Raw genomic sequence first — 20,351 nt, forward strand, 5'->3', positions numbered from 1 at the left:
CCTCATGTTGCCTTCTCTTTTGTAAATCTCTTAAAACTCCCTCTGTCTCTCTCTTATCTGGATACATAGGATTGTGTTTAGGTCACAGCCTGAATTTCCAGAATAACCTCCTCTCCTATCTTTATCTTATGTTTTTTTGCTACCTTGAAACACTTGCACGTTTCAAAATCTGATGTGTGTATCTTTGCGGGGGTGGGGTGGGGCGGGGTATTTTTCTGCATACCACAGTAACTTTGAATATTCACATGAAGTTGTGTTGACATGTTTCCCTTTCTCTTTGTAAATAACTAGGAGTAGAATTGCTGGGTTGTATGTTTAAGTTTTTAAGAAACTGTCAGACTGAGAGGTTATATCATTTTACATTCCTACTGGTAATGCATAAGGGTTCCAGTTTCTCCACATTCCTGCCAAGTCTACCTTTTAAAAGTTACAGCCATTGTAGTGGGTGTGAAATTGCAGCTCCTTGTGGTTTTAATTTGCATTTCCCTGATGACTAATGGTTGTTGGACATTTTTTCTTGCTCTGATTATTCATCATATATAATTCATGGTAAAATGCCTCTTCAGAATTCTTACCCATCTTAAAATTGGATTGTCACCTTCTTTTGGAGGTACAAGAGTTAGTCTGCTGTTTTTCACGATCTGGTCCTGTCCTGAGTGCTGTGCTGATGGAGATCACCTTGATGAGAAAGTGCTAAGGTGCCCCATTTCCACAGGATGCCTAGAACTGGGGGCAAGGAAGCCACTGGGGTTTAGTTTATTACTGGGCTGGGGGATGGATGGGACTCACAGTTGGCCCTTAGGCTGCCAATTACTGTCAGGGAAGCCAGGAGATGGCTCGCCCTGTGGCCAAGAGATCAGAAGCTCAGTGGTGTTGTAGGCTGATAACTCTTATATAACCGTTTTAATTAAGGAGTTGTGTCTGTAATGATACATTTACTCTGTCACTTCCCATACTATACTATTAAAAAATCCCTGGTATAGGTACCACATCTGAGTGTCTCAACACTCTGTCTCCAGTCTGTAGCACAATATGTGGAACATATCAGGCAACCAACCAAAATTTGTTGGATGGAGGAATGACTAAAATGCCAGCAGTGGGAATCCTGGAGGATGCTCTCTGCTTTTCAGAGGGGGATTCACTTGAAATGATTAAAGAGGTGGTTATTTGTTGGAGAATTGGTTCAATAACTAAAGGGTGTGCTCTTTTTTTAAGTTGCGTATATTGTTTTTAATTTCGGCTGCGCTGGGTCTTCACCGTGGCATGTGGCAGCATCTCTTGTTGCAAAGCAGAGGCTCTGGAGTGAGAGGGATCAGCAGTTGTGCACGGGCTCAGTTGTCCTGCAGCGTGTGGGATCCTAGATCCCTGACCAAGGATTGCACCCGTGTCCCCTGCATTGGAAGGCGGATTCTTCACCACTGGACCATCAGGGAAGTTCCCTGGGTGTGCTCTTCAGTGACTTGTATTTTAAGTGCCACCGATGCCATCATTTCTGTCTTCTGTTTCTCCTTTCCAGCGATCTATAACTACAACGCCTCTCAAGATGTGGAGCTGTCCTTGCAGGTTGGAGACACGGTTCACATCCTGGAGATGTATGAGGGTAAGTCTGGATGGCCTTCTGCCAGATGGGTGGGGAGGCCCGAGCAGTGTGAGTTACTTACTCATAAGGCTCTTGGAGCAAACATCAACACAGTTTACTTCCTGAAGCGATGCTAGTAAAAATCTAGGAAGCGCTTAGGGTATTCAGTTTTGTACCAGGGTGGTTTCAAAACAGCCAGCTGAGTGCTCGAGCACAGACGTGCCCAGACACCAGAATCAAAATGTGTGACTCTGCAATCTGTAAAGTTACAATGCTCTTGTGTATCCCCATCCTATTTAATTCTGATGACAGTCCTCTAAGGGTGGCAAGGCAGTGTTTATTTTTTCTAATTAAGGAAAAATATATATGACTGACTTTCAAAACTATAGAACTCTTTTTTTAAATAATTTTGTTTATTTTTGGCTTTGTTGGCTTGTTTTCTGTAGCTGGGGCAAGCAGGGGCCACTACTCTTCGTTGCGATGCTCGAACTTCTTGCGGTGTCTTGTTTTGGAGCACAGGCTCTAGGTGCATGGGCTTCTATTCACAGCACACAGGCTCAGTAGTTGTGGCACACAGGCTTCATTGCTCCATAGCATGTGGAATCTTACTGGATCAGGGATCAAACCCTTGTCCTCTGCATTGTCAGGCTGATTCTTATTCTCTACGCCACCAAGGAAGTCGAAAACTATAGAACTCTTAAAAATTACATGAGTACCCCACACTCACTTTTTTAAGTGTAGGAAACATAATGCTCATTTTATAGTTGAGAAAACTGATATTCAGAGAAAATAATATACCTTGTGTCATACAGCTAGTGACAGAACCAAGTGAAATGAGACACTGTTGATTTCTGGTGGCTTCTCATGAAGCAAGACCCTAATATGTGAAAGATGGTGTCTTTTCATAGGTACTGTGAATACATCAGATCAGATCAGATCAGTCGCTCAGTCGTGTCCGACTCTTTGCGACCCCATGAATAAATAGGGAGAGCATATAATTCAGCTGGGCTTCTCAGGTGGCACTAGTGGCAAAGAGCCTGCCTGCCAGTGCAGGAGACTCAAGAGACACAGGTGCTATCCCTGTGTTGGAAATATCCCCTGGAGGAGGGCATGACAACCCACTCCCATATTCTTGCCTGGAGAATCCCATGGACAAAGGAGCCTGGCGGGCTTTGGTCCATAGGGTCACAAAGAGTCAGACACGACTGAAACAACTTAGCATGTACACATAATTCAGGTTCAAAAAGGCAAAACAGTTTATTTCTTAGTAAAATTCTCTCAGATAAAATAATTAAATTGATTTAATAAAAAAGAAGTGACTGGATGCAGAAGGCCCTGGCTCCGGAGGAGACAAGTGCATCACTGGGCTGATGGGAGATCAAAGGAAGCACGGCTGATGAAGTGGCTCTTTCTTCTCAGCTCTGAGTGTTGCCGGACTTGGGGAGAAACGAGGGAGAGACTTACTGGTGTTGCTGAAATTCCTTCAAAGAATTAGGTCAGGGCGACTGTAGGTGCAGAAAGCCTTCTAGTATATTTCCTGCAACTAGATCGGGTTGGGGGGCAGGGTGTCCCAGTTAACCTGTAAGTGGACTGTTGGACAGTATCCAGGGCTCCCAGCTCATCTGAAGAGCACAGGTCATGGGTGCACTCATGCCGCCCCACCCCAGACTTCTCACTACCACCCTAAATCCTAGTAGAACTCCAGTGTTGCCACGTTTCTAATCCAAATGCCTAGAGCACAACAAACACGTCTCTAGGCCACTGACATTGAGGATCAAGGCAAAAAACTGAGAATCCATTTATTCTCTCTGAAGACTGGGGTAGGAATGAGGTGGAAGCGAGGCAGATTTTTCTCATATGGTGAGTTTCCCTCGTGGCTCAGATGGTAAAGAATCTGCCTGCAGTGCAGGAGATTTGGGTTTGATAGCTGGGTTGGGAAGATCCCCTGGAATAAGACATGGCAACCGACTCCAGTATTCTTGCCTCAAGAATCCCATGGACAGAGGAGTCTGGTGGGCTACAGTCCATGGGGTCACAAAGAGTCAGACATGACTGAGCGACTAAGCAGAGCACAGAGGCTTGTTAGGACAAGAACTGTGAATTTGCAGGGTCTGGTCCCACCACATAAATGGTTGTGATGATGGCATCGTGAGGGTGGTTTTCTAGAATCCAGCGCGGCTTCTGAGGTTCAGACAGACAGACACAGGATGGAGAAGAGGAGATGGGAAGTTAGAAGGACAGGAAGTAGGGCTCAGCCACAGAAAAGCTAAGCTGTCTGCTGCATTGCGTAGAAGAGTCCACTGTTACTGCTGCTTCCCTTTGGTTTTAGGCAAAGAGTTGGTAGTTTGCATTATCCTACCTGTCACACACTTCAGAGTGTTGATGTGCAGCTTCTGCAGGTGGGGAGGAGGAAGGGCTGCAAGGTCTCTTCCCTCTCTTCTGTCTCTCTCCCATTTTCATTCGCACCATCTCAGGTCCAGTCATATGTGAGTTCTATGGTATCAGCAAGACACAGGGATAATCTACTTATATTCTTGAGCTCCTTTGCATATTAAATATGGCCTTACTACGTCATGCCACTTGGTCAGGGGCCAGATCAATCCATTCTACTTTTTATCGGCTTCCCTGCTGGCTCAGGTGGTAAAGAATCTGCCTGTAGTGCAGGAGACCTGGGTTCCATCCCTGGGTTGGGAAGATCCCCTGGAGAAGGGAATGGCAATACACTCCAGTATTCTTGCCTGGAGAATCCCCATGGACAGAGGAGCTGGGCGGGCTGCAGTCCATGTGATCGCAAAGAGTTAGACATGATTGATCAACTAAGCACAGCACATCACCCTTTATGGACACACATCTTTCTATTGTACACATAAGAGACATGTGTTCAGTTTCCATGGGCTTGAAAATAAAGTATAGTTTACTGGTATTGGGTATGATTTCTATAGATGGCAATTAGATTCTGATTTTATCCCTCTTTTTTTTTTCCCCCGAATTTGCTATATGCTAATCTTTCTTTTGAATTTCTGTTACTGAGAGAACTGTGTTAAATCTTCCACCATTGTAGTTCGTGTCAGTTTATGATTTGACATATGTCATATGGTTTGACATATGGTTTCAGGTTTTTTTGCGGTCTGTATTCTCAGACCTGTTTTGATGTACATACAATTTTGAAATTGTCATATTAGACAATCCCAACTTTGAATTCCTGTTTATAAAGCTTTGATCGCTGTCTCCGTCTGCAGTATGCTGTCTGTTTTGTCTGAAATTGCAGCCGGTTCACGGGCAGTGCCAGGGCTCCCATTTTTTGTCCTCCTGGCCCCACAAAGCTGTTCTAAATGCTGCTCAGAGACTCAAGGGATCTTTTCTTAATTCAGCAGATGCCTCAAGAGGAAAGGAGCTCTCAGTGCTGGTCTCCTCTTCCTGAGTTTGGTCTTTTTCATATCTAGACCTAGTAATTCTTCACTTTACCGTGTTAGCTCTTTCTGTGTGCCTGTTGTGTGCATATGTTATACTTAAGCTTTCCTAATTGACCTGCAGAGTGTAGGAGTGAAGAGCATACAGTTGATCTGAAATCAAGTGGCTAATATCTTTTAAATACACTTTCAAAATTCTTTTTTCTTTTGTTATTGTTATTGGCCTTGCTGGGCAGAATGTGGGATCTTAGTTCCCTGATCAGGGATCGAACCCATGCCCCCTGCATTGGGAGCATGGAGTCTTAACCACTGGACTGCCAAGGAAGTCCCAGAGTTGTTTTTTCATATTTATGTGACACAAGCATGTTTCTGGAAATATTTGATTAATGCACTTTGTCCTCATAGGATTCACATTAATGGTCATTTTAAGTGTGTATACTATTTATACTTTACTGAGAAATCTCCCAGTTGACCAATGAACATTCCTCAAAGTAGCACTCCTACGGACCAAGGTAAGGTGGTCACTGAGCTTGGTTGACTATAAGTATAAATATACAAACACGTCTATTGTAAATACCTTCCAGAGCTTGAGTCCAAAAGCCACAGTGCACCTGATGTATTACAACTCACACCGCAGTATACTTTCTGGAAGCGCTGGCACAGTCAGTGCTGCTAAGTCACGTCAGTCGTGTCCGACTCTGTGCGACCCCATAGACAGCAGCCCACCAGGCTCCCCCGTCCCTGGGATTCTCCAGGCAGGAACACTGGAGTGGGTTGCCATTTCTTTCTCCAACGCATGAAAGTGAAAAGTGAAAGTGAAGTCGCTCCAACTCTTGATGTGTCCAACTCTTGACGACCCCATGGACTGCAGCCTACCAGGCTCCTCCGTTCATGGGATTTTCCAGGCAAGAGTACTGGGGTGGGCTGCCATTGCCTTCTCCGTCAATAGAGTCATGCAAAAAACTGTTACTTGAACCCTGCTCTGTCTGGATTGTGATGATCCAGATGCTGTAGGTCCTCACAGCAAGAAGCAGATTTTCTTGTTACCGTGAAATGCCTGGGGGCCTGCCATAGAATTCTTTCATTCCAGAGAAGGATGCAGGGACTTCCCTGGTGGTCCAGTGGCTTTCCCAGTGACTTAGTGGGTAAAGAATCCACCTGCAATACAGGAAACACAGGAGATGCAGGTTCAATCCCTGGGTGGGAAAGATCCCCTGGAGGAGGAAATGGCAACCAACTCCAGTATTCTTGCCTGGAGAATCTGCATGGACAGAGGAACCTGGCGGGCTACAGCCCATAGGGTCACAAAGAGTTGGACATAACTGAGCAACTAAGCGCACATGCAGCAGTGGTTAAGACTCCAAGCTTCCAGTGCAGGGGGTGCAGGTATAATCCCTGGTGGGAAACTTAAGATCCCACATGCCAGGGGAAAACTTTTTATTTTTGTATTTTTCCTTAAATTTTTTTTTAATTGGAGGATAATTGCTTTACAACATTGTGTTAGTTTCTGCCATACATCAACATGAATCAGCCATAAGTATACGTATGTCCCCTCCCTCTTGAACCTCCCTCCCGCCTCTCAAGGTTGTCACAGAGCACCAAGTCCGAGCTCCCTGCATCATATTCCCACTAATTCCCATCAAATTCCCACAGCTAATTCCCACTGGCTATCTGTTTTATATATGGTAATGGATATGTTTCAGTGTTACTTTTTCAATTCGTCCCTCTCTTGCCCCCACTGTGTCCACAAGTCTGTTCTCTATGTCTGCGTCTCCATTGCCTCCCTGCAAATAAAAATAAGGACATCAGTGCCTGTTCTATAAAAGTGGACACGTGTCAAGGTGTGTATGGGGGTATTTAGAGCATGAGCTTTTTCACTTCATTAATAGCCAGGTGACAGATCGGCTTTTTACACAGATGATTATACTGGCTTAAGTTTTAAAAGTGTGTATTTTATGGGATTAATTTTTTCCAATGGTGCTCACCTTGCCAGACGCAGCAATAGATTCTTCTATCTGCTAAGTACCTCGCATTCTTGGCTGGGTTCTCAAATCCCTTGATTATTGCAACTGGTTCAGGACACAGTGAAGGCAGGAGTGCTTTGCAGATATTCAGCATGATAGAAATGCTGAGTAATAACTTGTGTTCTAGCCCTCCTCCCCCCATCTCCTCTTTAAAAAAATAAACAAAGTAGAAATACCCACAGTACTGCCAGATGGAATTTAAGGGTGGTGCTGGCATCATTTCATGGCCCTGGGGTGGCGGGCAGGGGTGTGTCTTTGAGCTTCCTGTCTTCCTGACTCCAGGGGTCCTCCCCCCAGACACCCTGCCCCACCCTGCCTTTGAGATATTTGCATACCAGACCTGGGTGGGTTCTTCAGGCGTGGACATGAGTCTACCTTTCTAGAACCCAGACTTGAAAATTTCTTTCCTGCCCACAACCTGCAACAGTACTATGCAGGACTCTGTTGTTTCCCATCCTGTGGTTCAGTGAATGATTCTCCAAGTGGTAGCTCCTTGGAGGTCTGCTCCTTCATCCGTGCGACCCCTGCCTAGCATGGCTTCTTGTATACTGTAGGTGCTCAAGTCTATTGAACGAGTAAAGAGAGATCAAGGACAGCTAGTGTGGAGAGTAAGGGGTGTGTGGGGTCACCCCACACAGTCCCTGGTAGTACAAGGCAGGGCTTTTCTCCTTCCATGACATGCCAGCATTGCCCTGCCCTATACAGACTACCTACAGAAGGATTTGGTTATCATGTGAGTTGCTTTTTAAAAACATGGTTTTATTGAGATAGGTTTCAAATACCATCCAGTTGACCCATTTCCCTGGCAGTCTAGTGGTTAAGACTTTGCCTTTCAATGCAGGGAGTGCGGGTTTGATCCCCAGTTGGTAAGCTGGGATCCCATATGCATAAAACAGAAGCACTATTTTAACAAATTCAATAAATAGTTTTTAAATGTTCCATATCAGAAAAAAAAAAGTATTTTTAAAAAAGGGGATGCAATTTAATGGCTATTTACAAAGCGCTCTATTCACAGAGTAGGGCAATCGTATAACTCTACTTTCAAAATGTTTTCATTACCTCCAAAGAAACCCTGTACTCATTCATGGTTATTACCCCCCAGCTCCAGGCAACCACTAACCTAATTTCTGTCTCTATAGGTCTGCCTATTTATTCTAAGACATTTCATGTAAGTGAAATCATGTGACATGTGGACCTTTGTGACTGGCTTCTTCTACTTAAAATAATCTTTTGTGGTCTCATTCATGTTGTAGCATATGTCAGTACTTCATACCTTTTTCTTTCTAAATAATATTTATTGAATGCGTAGATCACGTTGTATTTATCCATTCATCAGTTAATGGATGTTAGGGTTGTTTACACTTTTTCATTATTATGAATAATGCTACTGCCCTGAACTTTTACGTACACGTTTTATGTAGATACATGTTTTCACTTCTCTTGGGTTTATCCCTTGGAGTGAAATTGCTGTCTCATATATGAGAATTAGACCATAAAGAAGAATTGATGCTTTCTCACTATGGAGCTGGAGAAGACTCTCGAGAGTCCCTTGGACAGCAAGGAGATCAAACCAGTATGTCCTAAGGGAAATCAACCCTGAATACTCATCAGAAGGACTGATGCTGAAGCTGAAGCTCTAATACTTTGGCCACCTGATGCAAAGAGCTGACTTAATGGAAAAGACCCTGATGCTGGAAAACATTGAGGGCAAGAGGAGAAGGGGACAACAGAGGATGAGATGGTTGGATGGCATCACTGATTCATTGGACATGAACGTGGGCAAACTACAGGAGATAGTGAAGGATGGGGAAGCCTGGCATGTTGCAGTCCGTGGGGTTGCAAAGAGTGCAACATGACTTAGCAACTGAACAACAACAATGGCAACTCTGTATTTAACCTTTTGGGGAACTGCCAAACTTACTGCTTGAGCTTTGGCTCTAAAACAGGAGACCACAGTCCACATGAGCAAGTGTTCCATCCCTCATCCCTTATCATGGTTTCTCTCTGTGACCTTGTCCCTGAACATCATTTGTTACTAAAGATAAGGGAAGGGAGTGGAATTGACTGAGAAGATATATACTGCTCATCTTTCATAGCCCTTCTCCATGTTACTTTCACCAACTTTTTCAGGAGACAGAAATCCGCAAGGACCAAAGCAGGTGTCCTTCCCTTTCTTCCTCTGTGGCATTGGCCTGCCTGCAGCAACTGGCTTGTTTTTGCTTGTTTATCCAGACAAAAGATTTGTCAGTGAGACCACTATTCTCCATCTCAGTGTTGTTTCCTACCCCAGATCCATGAGCACGACTGAGAAAGCATTGAGACCCAGAAGAGATTTCAGCTGTGGTCATCTATTCATTCAACAGGACTCACTGAGCAAGTATTATGCTCTTATGTACCAACAACATTTATTGAGCACAAGAGATGATACAGCACTGTTACCTAAGTAACAAAATGGCCAGGTTCCTGCTCTCTTAGGGTTTTCATTCAAGGGATAGATGATAAGACAAGTGAACAAAATCTGAGAATAAGAACATTTGGATTCTTGTAAGTGCTGTGGGGAGAAAAGGGTAGTGTTACATAGACCAGAGAGGTAAGTGAAGGTGGTGAAGAGGAAGAGAAGGACCACTTTTTTAAAAAAAAAAAAACTTATAGTTTTTTATTGGATTATAGCTGATCAGCAATGTTGTGATTATTTCAGGTGAACACAAAGGGACTCAGCCAGCTATATACATGTATCCATTGTCCCCCCCAACTCTCCTCCCATCCAGGCTGCCAAATATCATTGATCAGAGTTCCCTGTGCTATACAGCAGGTCCTTGTTGGTTATCTATTTTGAATAAAGCAGTGTGTACACAGGACCGCTTTAGATTGGACAGTTTTGTTTCTATCTTATCAAGGTTTAGCTGTCCCTGGGCAATACATTTGAACTCTCTTTATGTCATGGTCACTTCATCTAAAATAGGGTCACTCTTTGAATTGAAAGTGATTAAACCAAAGTGACTTAAAAAGTCGGGTTTCTGCATCCCTTCAGCCATGAAGCCCTCCTCTCCTGTAATTAACCAGATTCCAGTCACAAGGGATTTCTTGCCCAGGGTCTGTTGTTCCATCAGCAGGTATTAGTCTCCTGCCTTTGCTTCATATCCATTAGTTAACTTGTTTTCACCTCCATAAACCACTCAAAAGCTCAAGAGAGACAGTGACTGGTGTGAACAGTGTTTCCTAGGGGGTAAACAGAACAAATTTGGCTCCTGTTGGAAATAACAAAATGAGATTATGTCTCAAAGGCCTTCCAAGCTCTACAGAGGCAGGCATAGAGTAAAGTTTTATATGATTTCAGTGTAATTTGTAAAGACCTAGAGGAGAGCCCAAACGAATGGGTTAGAACCAGAGGAAGTGGGCAGTTCTGAAAAGATGAAATAAAAAGGAGCATTTGTGTGTATATCAGGAGGTTCTCAATATACCCATGCTATGTCTTCTGTGTGGAATGAGGCCAGTTTTGAAATGCACCTTAATCAAGAATCAATACTGTATGATATGAAAAAGAATAGAAATGGATTACGACTTGGGCTATACAACCTGTGAGTCTCATTTTTTATAAAGCAGGCTTTTCTGAGTAAGCACAGAGTGCAGTATTATGACAGGTAGATAAAGTTACATGGTACTGGATTTTAGCTCCATAGCTGACAAACTTTCTAACAGAGGCATAAAAAAGAAGAGAGTCCATTGGAAGAGTTTATTCCAAGAAGCAGGCTAATCAGTGTGTTTCTGGGAAGTGGAATTAAGAACCCTCCATTGGAAAAGGGAACCTTCCCACACTGTTGGTGGAAATGTAAATTGGTACAGCCACTATGGAAAAAAGTATGGAGGTTCCTCAACAAAAACAAAAATAGAGTTGCCATATGATCCAGCAATCCCATTCCTGGGTATGTATTGGGACAAAACTATAATTCAAAAAGATACTCGCACCCCTGTGTTCATAGCACACTATTCATAGTAGTCAAGACATGGAAACAACCTAAATGTCCATTGACAGATGAGTGGATAAAGAAGATGTGGTGCACATATACAGTGGAATACTACTCAGCCAGAAAAAGGAGTGAAATAATGCCTTGCAGCAACTTGGATGGACCTGGAGATTATAGTATTAAATGAAGTAAGTCAGAAAGAGAAAGACAAATACCATAGAATATTGTTTATATGTGGAATTTAAAATATGACACAAATGAACCTAAGAAACAAACACAGACTCACAAATACAGAGAACAGACTTGTGCTTGGAGGAGGAGGGGAGTTGGGGAGGAAGGATTGGGAGTTTGGGATTAGTGGATGCAAACTAGTGTGTACAGAAAGGATAAACAACATGGCCTTACTGTATAGTGTAGGGAATTATATTTAATATCCTGTGATAAACTATAATGGAAAAGAATATGAAAAAGAATATAGTGTATAGCTTTGTATAGCAGAAATGAATACAACATTGTAAATCAACCATTCTTCCCTAAAACTTTAAAAAAAACTCTCCAGTGGACCATACGATACAGTCAGGTCTTATCAAAGGCTTTCAGAACTTCTGATTTGAAAATTTGTATCATCACCTCCTCCGGTCCTGTGAGTCAGCCTGGTAGTCTGGTCATCCCTTTATTGTTCCTTTTTTCTGTTCACTCCCTTCTCTACCTCAGTTCCTTCTCTGTTTGTCCAGTCATGCCAGTGATCATAAAACAAGTGAGAGAAAATCAAACTTGATTTAAAAAAATCAGTCCTTAACAGCATGTATAAAAGTTTACTGGGCATAAGCTGAAATAAGGCATTTGATGTATTTGTAAGTTTCGTTTACTTTTGTTACCCTATTTGTCACAGTAATGGGAACTTCATTGTCATTCAGAATCCATAGCCCTACCAGGTTCTAGTTAGAAAAACAATCACCTTTCTCAAACGTGAATGGCAGTGTGCCCAACAGCTTGGATTTTACAACAAGGATTGCGTGCAAACATTTTGCCTCCAGCCTTGAACGCAAAATAGGCCCCGTGGTGTTTTGATGAGTGTGCCGGTCATTTCCCACATCTGTTTGACCTTCACCTTAAGGCCACCTGGTCAGCTACTACTCCTGGGGACACGTGTTCCCGAGATGTGTTTTTCCATAGATGTTTGGCAGTAGGAGGGTGTTTACAAGAAAAATTAATTAAAAAGTAGAGTTGGTGAAAAGTCTCATTTCAGGTTTCATCTTTTAATGTTTTTATTGGCATATAGTTGATTTCCAACGTTGTGTTAGTTTCTGCTGTACAGCAAAGTGAATCAGTTACCCATGTGTTAATACTATGTAGCCATTCTTTTTTAGATTCGTTGCCCATACAGGTCATTACAGAATATTGAGTAGAGTTCCCTGTGCTATATAGTATGTCCTTATTAGTTATCTGTTTTATATATGCTGGTGTGTATATTGCAGTCCCAATCTCTCAATTTATACCTCCCCTACCTCAGGTTTCATCTTTATCTAAAAGAGACTGCCTTCTCTTCTTTTGCCTTTTGAGATATATTCAAGCGTGCTTCTAAAATGCCATCTTGAAAACTTATGTTCTTGGCATATAGGAAAATGTAGGACCTTTTAGGATCAGGGTGAGGACCTTTTTCTTTTTAAAAATTTTTATTATTTGTTTTTGGCTATGCTGGATCTTCGTTGCTGCTCGGGGTTTTTTTTTTAAGTTGTGGCAAGCAGGGGCTACTCTCGTGGTGCTCAGGCTTCCCACTGTGGTGGCTTCTCTTGCTGTGAAGCACTGGCTTTCTAGGGTATTTGAGCTTCAGTGGTTGCAGTTCCTGGGCTCTAGAGCACAGGCTCAGTAGTGGTGCTCGGGCTTAATTGCTTTGCATCATGTGGGACCTCCTGGATCAGGGATCAACCCCGTGTTTTCTGTGTTGTTAGGTGATAGATTCTCTACCACTGAGCCACCAGGGAAGCCCCAGAACCCTTTCTGAGTGGAGCCTTCTTTGGGTTACTTCATCATGAGCTGGTACTTGGTGTTGGCCCATTTGGGCAGCTACTGCTGTTGCTGCTGCAAAGTTGCTTCAGTCGTGTCCAACTCTGTGCGACCCCATAGACGGCAGCCCACCAGGCTCCCTCGTCCCTGGGATTCTCCAGGCAAGAACACTGGAGTGGGTTGCCATTTCCTTCTCCAAGGTGTGAAAGTGAAAAATGAAAATGAAGTCGCTCAGTCGTGTCCGACTCCTAGCGACCCCATGAACTGCAGCCTACCAGGCTCCTCTGCCCATGAGATTTTCCAGGCAAGAGTGCTGGAGTGGGTTGCCATTGCCTTCTTCGTGGGCAGCTACCTATGTACTGAAACAGGCAAGCTCAGCCTGAAAGCAGAAGTGTATTGGGAATGTTCTGGAGGAGGGTTCTTGGGAGCTTCTGGTTTTCTCCAGGGGATCTTGGTGGCATTTAGGGGTCGAGAAGGAGGCCAAGTGATGAATAGGTTCTTTGCATCTCAGGCACACCCCTTCACACTTCTGATTGTAACTTTTATCAAAAAATGCCTTCGGTATCTCATCCCCTTTGCAACATACAGCATGTCCGACCATCGTGGGCCTGGGTAAGACTTTGTGAAGTATTCATGGAAAGAAAAAGGCCTAGAGGAAAGTTCAAAATTGATTGAGGGCAAATTGGCATTAGGTAGTTCTCTTGCTTGTGTCTGGAGAGAGAAGTAAATAGATGTTTCTGCTTTGCTCATGGTATTGTGAGTAATTTATGACCTTTAAAAGCATGTAAGAAGGCTTAAGCATCATAAATTTTAACTCTCTGCTAAAGCCACCCCCATTTTATTCAACCCATGGAAGCAAATCCTTCCATAGAAAGGGGTGTTACAGCGCAAAACAGCAAGAGACTCACAGACTTAGAAAACAGACTTATGGCTGCTGGGGGGAAGGGATAGGTAGGGAGTTTGTGACAAACATGTACACACTGCTTTATTTAAAATAGGAAACCAACAAGAACCTACTGTACAGCACAGGGAACTCTGCTCAATGTTATGTGACAGCCTGGATGGGAGGGGAGTTTGGGGGAGAATAGATTCATGTATATGTATACCTTTGCTGTTCACCTGAAACTATCACAACAAAGTTAATCGGCTACACCCCAATACAAAATAAAAAGTTAAAAAAAATAGAAGTTTTATAAGAGTGGAAACCCCAGTACCTATAAAACTTATGTGCCCCAAAGTAGTAGTAACTGTACCTAGCAATAGCAGGAGAACATCAGTTCTTTTCCTGGCCTCCTCCATGTATAACTCAGGCTACAAATAGGGATGGACAAGGCAAGACAGAATAATCTTGTTACAGATTATTCATCTAACCCTCATATTCTGTATAGGCATCCTCAATGATTATCTTTTGAACAGGAATATTAAATGTGTGTGCATTTATCTTTGACAATAGAAGTAGATTTTATTTTCTTTTAACTGGGGTATAGTTGCTTTACAATGTTGTGTTAGTCTCTGCTGTACAACAAAGTGAATCAGCTATATGTATACTTATATCCTCTTGCTCGTGAGCCTCCTCACCCCCCATCCCACCCCTGTAGGTCGTCACAGAGCAGGGAGCTGAGCTCCCTCTGCTATACAGCAGCCGCCCACTAGCTCTCCAGTTTACACATGGTAGTGTATATATGTCAGTGCTACTGTCCAGTCCATCCCCACCACCCACCATGTCCCTCCACCTGCGTGTCTGTTCCTGCGCTGCAGATCGATTTGTATCATTTTTCTAGACTCCGCATATGTGTGTTAATATATGGTATTTGTTTTTCTCTTTCTGACTTACTTCACTATGTATGACAGACTCTAGGTCCATCCACATCTCTACAAAGCATCCAATTTCGTTCCTTTTTATGGCTGAGTAATATGGCTCAGACAATAAAGAATCCATCTGCAATGCGGGAGACCTGTGTTCTACCCCTGGGTTGAGAAGATTCTCTGGATAAGGAAATGGCCACCCACTCCAGTATTCTTGCCTGGAGAATTCCATGGACAGAGGAACCTAGTGGGATCGGTCTGTGGGGTCGCAAAAGAGTTGAACACAATTGAGTGACTAACACTTTCACGTTTCAGTATTGCCAAATAGATTTTAAAATAGCTTATACTGTACCTAGCAATTTAGTTCATCTTCTAAGTGGCAGAAGCAATGAACACTAAATTCCTGCCTTTCAATGCTTGTATAGTTTTCACCGTGCAGGACTAAGTATCTGTTACTATCGTTGGAATTAAAGGATATGGGTCGGGGAGACTTTTTCTTCTTTACATGTCTTCCTGGCAGATTCACGGCCCACTGAGTGTTCAGCCAGGTCTTAGAGTCACCCAGTCTGGTGACCTTTGAGTTCCTTTGGGGCTATATTCAGTCTCTGCTCAGGCCCTGGGTATTCGGCACCACGTTGTCTGGTTATTCTAGGCACTTGTCATATGGTTTTTCTATCACCCAAGTTGTTTCTTCTGCTTTTTCTTGTTCTTTCCCTTAAGTCATGTTTTCTCTCTTTTCTTGGAGGAGGCAATTATTGTGTTGGAAAATAAATGTATGTATTCTTATCAGCCCTCAGGGTGAAGCTTCCTCCAGCATGATTCCAGCATCTATATTGTTGCTGATAAGTGCTCAGTCCTGTTCGACTCTTTCCAACCCCATGGACCATAGCCCGCCAGGCTCCTCTGTCCATGGGATTCCCCAGGCAAGAATATTGGAGTGAGTTGCCATTTCCTTCTCTAGGGGACCTTCTTAACTCAGGGATCAGTTGCCAGTAATTTAATAATTTAGAGAGGTTCTGCTCCTCGTTCTAGGGAGCACAGACACACGCCTCAGAAATCAAATGAATGAGAACCCCATATAGAGTCCCCTGCAGTCATTAGCATAGGAAGCAGATAGTGGCCCTAAGTGAAGAAGTGGATCTCTCTATTATGTCCCTGGGTCCTCACTGCTCCAGCTTTGGCGTTTTCCCTTCCTCTATGTGCCAGACATTGAGTGAAGGGCTTTCATACACTGCATCTCAGTTCTAACAATCCTGGGAGATCAGAGTTACTGATGCCTGTTCAATAAATGTGAATATCGAGACATTGAAGACATTCACAAAGCTGTGAAATGGCAGAGGTCTCATTCCCACCAGGGGCCCCTGGAATCCAAAGAGCATTCTTTCCATGTTCCAAGGCCTTTGGGGAAACAGCATTTCTGTTTTGAACATAAAGTACAATTTTCCACAGAGGGTGAGGTTCTTTTGCTATTTGAATGACTGTCAGATGAGTTGCCTGCCACTCCAAATGTATCAGGGCGAGCTCTTTCTGCACTTCTCTCCCTCCGTCGCTCTTCCATGCAAACTTGTCCCTCTGGCCGGTGGTCTCCTGCTTGCCCCCCAAGCTCGGTGTGTGCTTGGACCCACTTCACCCTCGGTGCAGGGTGCTCATCAGCCCTCCACACCCCTCCTCCCCGGCCTGTTTTCAGCAGCTGGCTTCCTCCAAGTGGGTAGGCATACCTGTTCTTCAGGAGCCTAGCAGAATTGTCTCCCCCTATATCCAGAGAGATTGGTCCACCTCCTGCAGCCCACACTCTCTGGGGAAGAATGACTGAGGTGGTGGGCAGTCGTCACTGACAGTGTGTCCAAGCCCCTCCGGTGTGGTAGGTGGGTCAGGAAGGACAGCAAGCAGAGAGGTCTCTGCAGGGGTCTCTGACACCTACCAGCCTGTGCCAGTCTCTCCCTCCCTGTGTGTCTGAGGATGTATGGCTCAGGTCCTGGGTTGTGTCCTCCCGCCTGAGTTAGTGAAGAGGGCACATGGGTCAGATTCAGCCATCTTTGGCTCTGACACTCTGGGAGCGTCCCACGTGGTTTGTATTTCAGCTCTTCTGATGTTTTGCCACCAGGACTTTAAAAAAAAAGTATTATGGTTGCACTAGGTCTTCATTGCCGCTCACCAGTTTTCTCTAGTTGCGGCGAGCAGAGGCAACTCTTTGTTGCGGTGCCTGGGTTTCTCATTGCAGTGGTTTCTCTTATTATAGAGCGCAGTCCCAGCAGTTGTGGCTCATGGGCTTAGTTGTTCTGTGGCTTGTGCGGTCTTCCCTGACCAGGGATTGAACGTGTGTCCCCTGCATTGGCAGGTGCATTCTTAATCACTGGACTGCCAGGGACGTCACACCAGGACTTGATGTTGTCACCAGTCTTGGGTTCCAACTCTGCACTGTCGGTCTTTTCTCACCCTTGGTAGTGTCTTTTCACCCCTGGCTCTCTGGGTCCACAATGTGGGGACCCGTGGTTCACAACATTGTAGCCTTGCTTGTTCATTTATAGCAGGCATTCCATTGAGGAATTTAGAGCAGGTTTCTAGATCAGGCTGAAGGGATCTTAGATTCAGCACTGGGTCACACTGGAGGGCTTTCCTCACATCACCTGACTTGTCCTCTGTGCGAAGGCTCACGTATTTCCAATGCCTCTGCCTGGGATCAGGTTCCTGTCTTGCTGGAGCCTCTGGTCCCCTTCAGAAATGAAGGCAGCCTTCATCTCTTACCTCTCATCCCAATGTCTTCAGGTGGAGTGGCAGTTTCATTGAAAAAGCAGTCTGCACTGAAATTCCAGAATTCTTTCCATTGACAGATGGATGGACCTGGATAAGGAAGGTGTCGTATTCATATACAGTGGAATATTACTCAGCCATAAAAGGGACGAAATTGTGACATTTGCAGAGATGTGGGTGGACTTAGAGTGTCATACAGAATGAAGTAAGTTAGAGAAAAGTATCATATATTAACATGTTTATATATGGAATCTAGAAAAATGGTCCTGATGAACCTATTTGTAGGGAAGGAATAGAGACATGGACACGGGGCCTGGCGGGAGGGTGGGACAAACTAGGAGAGTAACACTGACATATACACACTCCCATGTGTAAAATAGCTAGCTAGAGGGAATCTGCCATATAGCACAGGGAGCTTAGCTCAGTGCTCTGTGATAACCTAGGGGGATGTAGTGAGGGGTGGGGTGGGAGGGAGGCTCAAGAGGGAGGGGATATATGTATACACATAGCTGATTCATGTTGTTGTACAGCATAAACTGACACAACATTGTAAAGCAATTATCCTCCAGTTAAAAAAAAAAAAGAAAAAAAGAAAAAGTCTGCACTGAAATTCCAGAAATCCTGGTTAACTAGACATGCAAGTTAATTATGACTTCACCCTCACTGGTCTCCTTCTGTTCTACTAGCAATTAGATTAGAAATTCTTCCAGATCAGGAGTGGGTGTTATTGGAGTCCCAAACTCCTGAATCAGCATCTCCCACCCCCAGAACCTAGCGTTGTTCCTTGTAAAAGCAGGCCTTCTTCAATATATCCCATTTGATGAAATGATTTCTCATTCACAAACCTGTATTCCTTTCTCTCCCATTTTGCAAATATCAGTGCTGATGATAACAAAATCAATCTAAGAGAAAGTTCCAGCAAGTTCATTGCTACTACAGAGGAAACTGCATGTGGCATCCGTTTATTTCAGCTTGCTTGAACTGGTTGGGTAAGTTAGAGAAAATTCCACCACAGAAGAGTGGAATTAGTGTCAGGAGCCAGAGAGACAAACAACTGTCAGGATTACTTTGCTTTAGAAAACAAAGAAAAGGCCACATCAAGCATATTGAAAGGGAATGGGCAAACCAAAGTCAAGAGGTTGATCAGACTGGAGGAGATCTTTTCCCTTCCTCTCACTGAGCTTCAGAATCGCAGCGAGAGTCCCCAGTTTTGCAGGAGAGATTTGTGTATGTCACCTCTCTGGTTTGTCGGCTGTAACTTGAATCTGCTCCTCCTGTGGGTCCACTGCCTGGACCAGATCCTTCCATCTGTCTAAGGAGGTGTGTGCTCTTGGAAAAAAGTCATGTCATCACCATGTCTTGTGGGCAACCAGAGCAAACCTCTCTTAGCTGTGGGGTTGGACTTTACGAGCGGAGGAGAAAGGAATGTTTTGGGGGAAGGATGTTGGAGAGATTAAAGCCTTCCTACCTTGAAATGAATAGTTGACCAATGGAAGTCTGGCAGAGCTGGTGAGCACAGAACCAGGATGGAGACCTAGGCTTTTGGGTTTCATTGAGTCTTTCTCATAAGAAGTGGTGTCTCTTCTGTCCCTGGCCTCCCAGGCAGGTGCTCGGGCCCCACCCTGCTCTGCCACTGGCTACGGGATCTTGGAGAGAAGAGAAGGATGTCTCAGACCTTGCAGTCAGTCTTGGCCCAGAGGAGCAGATTTTAGGGGGTCCTCCATCAGTCTGTTCTGTCCGTGGCCATTAGCTCTAGGAGTTCTCTTTCTCATTAATATATTCATCCAAAATGTATCGAGTTTCTGCTGTGTGCCAGATACCACAAAGACACGACTCTTTCTTGCTCATTCAAGAAACAAAAGCTGGAAACCGCCATCTTTCTTTTCTGCTAACTTGCTGTGCTTGTGTCTGTGGGGTTTATATTGAGAGGATTCTGTGGCCAAGCTGCCCCCCACCACCGCCAGGAGCAGTGAGGGGGCAGTGAGCTATGAAGTGTGCCCTAGGAAGCCCATGTTCAGATCCTCATCTTAGCTAGCAAGTCACTGCTTGACTCTGGACAACCTTTTCAGTTCCTTGCCTGTTGTTTCCTCTTTTTCGAGGTGAGGGTGTTAAATTTCTGTGAACTTAGTTCTTTGGAGCGCAGGCTTCCAGCAGTTACTGCACATGCCTGACTCAAAGGCACAAAATCGAGCTCAGATTATTAACATGGATGACTGATCGTCTCACAAAACGATACGAAAGAATAGAATTGCCTCTGACTGTCTTTGCATCCTTTTGCTATCTGCCTTTGAATTTAGTTTCAAAAGCCCCACTGAGATGGTCCTTGCATTCAGAAAGTGGACTTCCTGAACTCCAGTGGCTCTGTGCTGCCTTCAGACAAAGATGTAGCAACGAAGTCCAGTAGAGGTTTGCCCCCCTTCCCAGCTTCCCTCTAGGGAGGGACCTCAGGCTTGTCCTGAGGGACACTCACTGGGAATGGGAGAACAGGCTGTGGCCATGGAAACCTGACAGGCTCACCTGGCCCGCAGGGAATGGAACCTTCGACCTTGGCCTAATTAACTCTGCTTCACCCAGCGAGCTACCAGGCCAGTGACACATAAACAAAAACCAACAGGATTTAGCCCTGGCTCTTCCTCCATTAGGATGGCCTAGCTGTGTAAGGCACAGATCTGCCTTCAGGTTCCAGAGTCCTCTGAAGGTGTGGTTCTGAATCCAACTCCTGACCAGCCAGGCTTTGGGCTTCCCTGGTGGCTCAGCAGAAAAGAATCTGCCTACAATGCGGGAGACATGGGTTTGATCCTTGGGTTGG

The 20,351-nt window shown here is 44.4% G+C and overlaps 1 protein-coding gene and 1 long non-coding RNA gene across 5 annotated transcripts in view; one reads left to right on the plus strand and one right to left on the minus strand.

The window, feature by feature from the left end:
* Positions 1-20,351, plus strand: part of DOCK5 (dedicator of cytokinesis 5) — a 278,035-nt gene that overhangs the window by 69,932 nt on the left and 187,752 nt on the right. For all 4 annotated transcript variants that reach the window (XM_055578761.1, XM_055578762.1, XM_055578763.1 and 1 more), the window contains exon 2: positions 1,517-1,600. In XM_055578761.1, coding sequence (XP_055434736.1) covers positions 1,517-1,600 — 84 coding nt within the window. The remainder of the gene's footprint in view (positions 1-1,516; positions 1,601-20,351) is intronic.
* On the minus strand, positions 2,817-4,070 carry LOC129650378 (uncharacterized). The gene is made up of 2 exons (XR_008713742.1): positions 3,939-4,070; positions 2,817-3,015 (listed from the first exon to the last, which is right to left on the minus strand). It is a non-coding gene; the product is annotated as an uncharacterized LOC129650378 (long non-coding RNA).

The sequence above is a fragment of the Bubalus kerabau genome, chromosome 4 (genome assembly GCF_029407905.1).
Source record: "Bubalus kerabau isolate K-KA32 ecotype Philippines breed swamp buffalo chromosome 4, PCC_UOA_SB_1v2, whole genome shotgun sequence".
NCBI classification, from domain to species: Eukaryota; Metazoa; Chordata; class Mammalia; order Artiodactyla; family Bovidae; genus Bubalus; species Bubalus kerabau.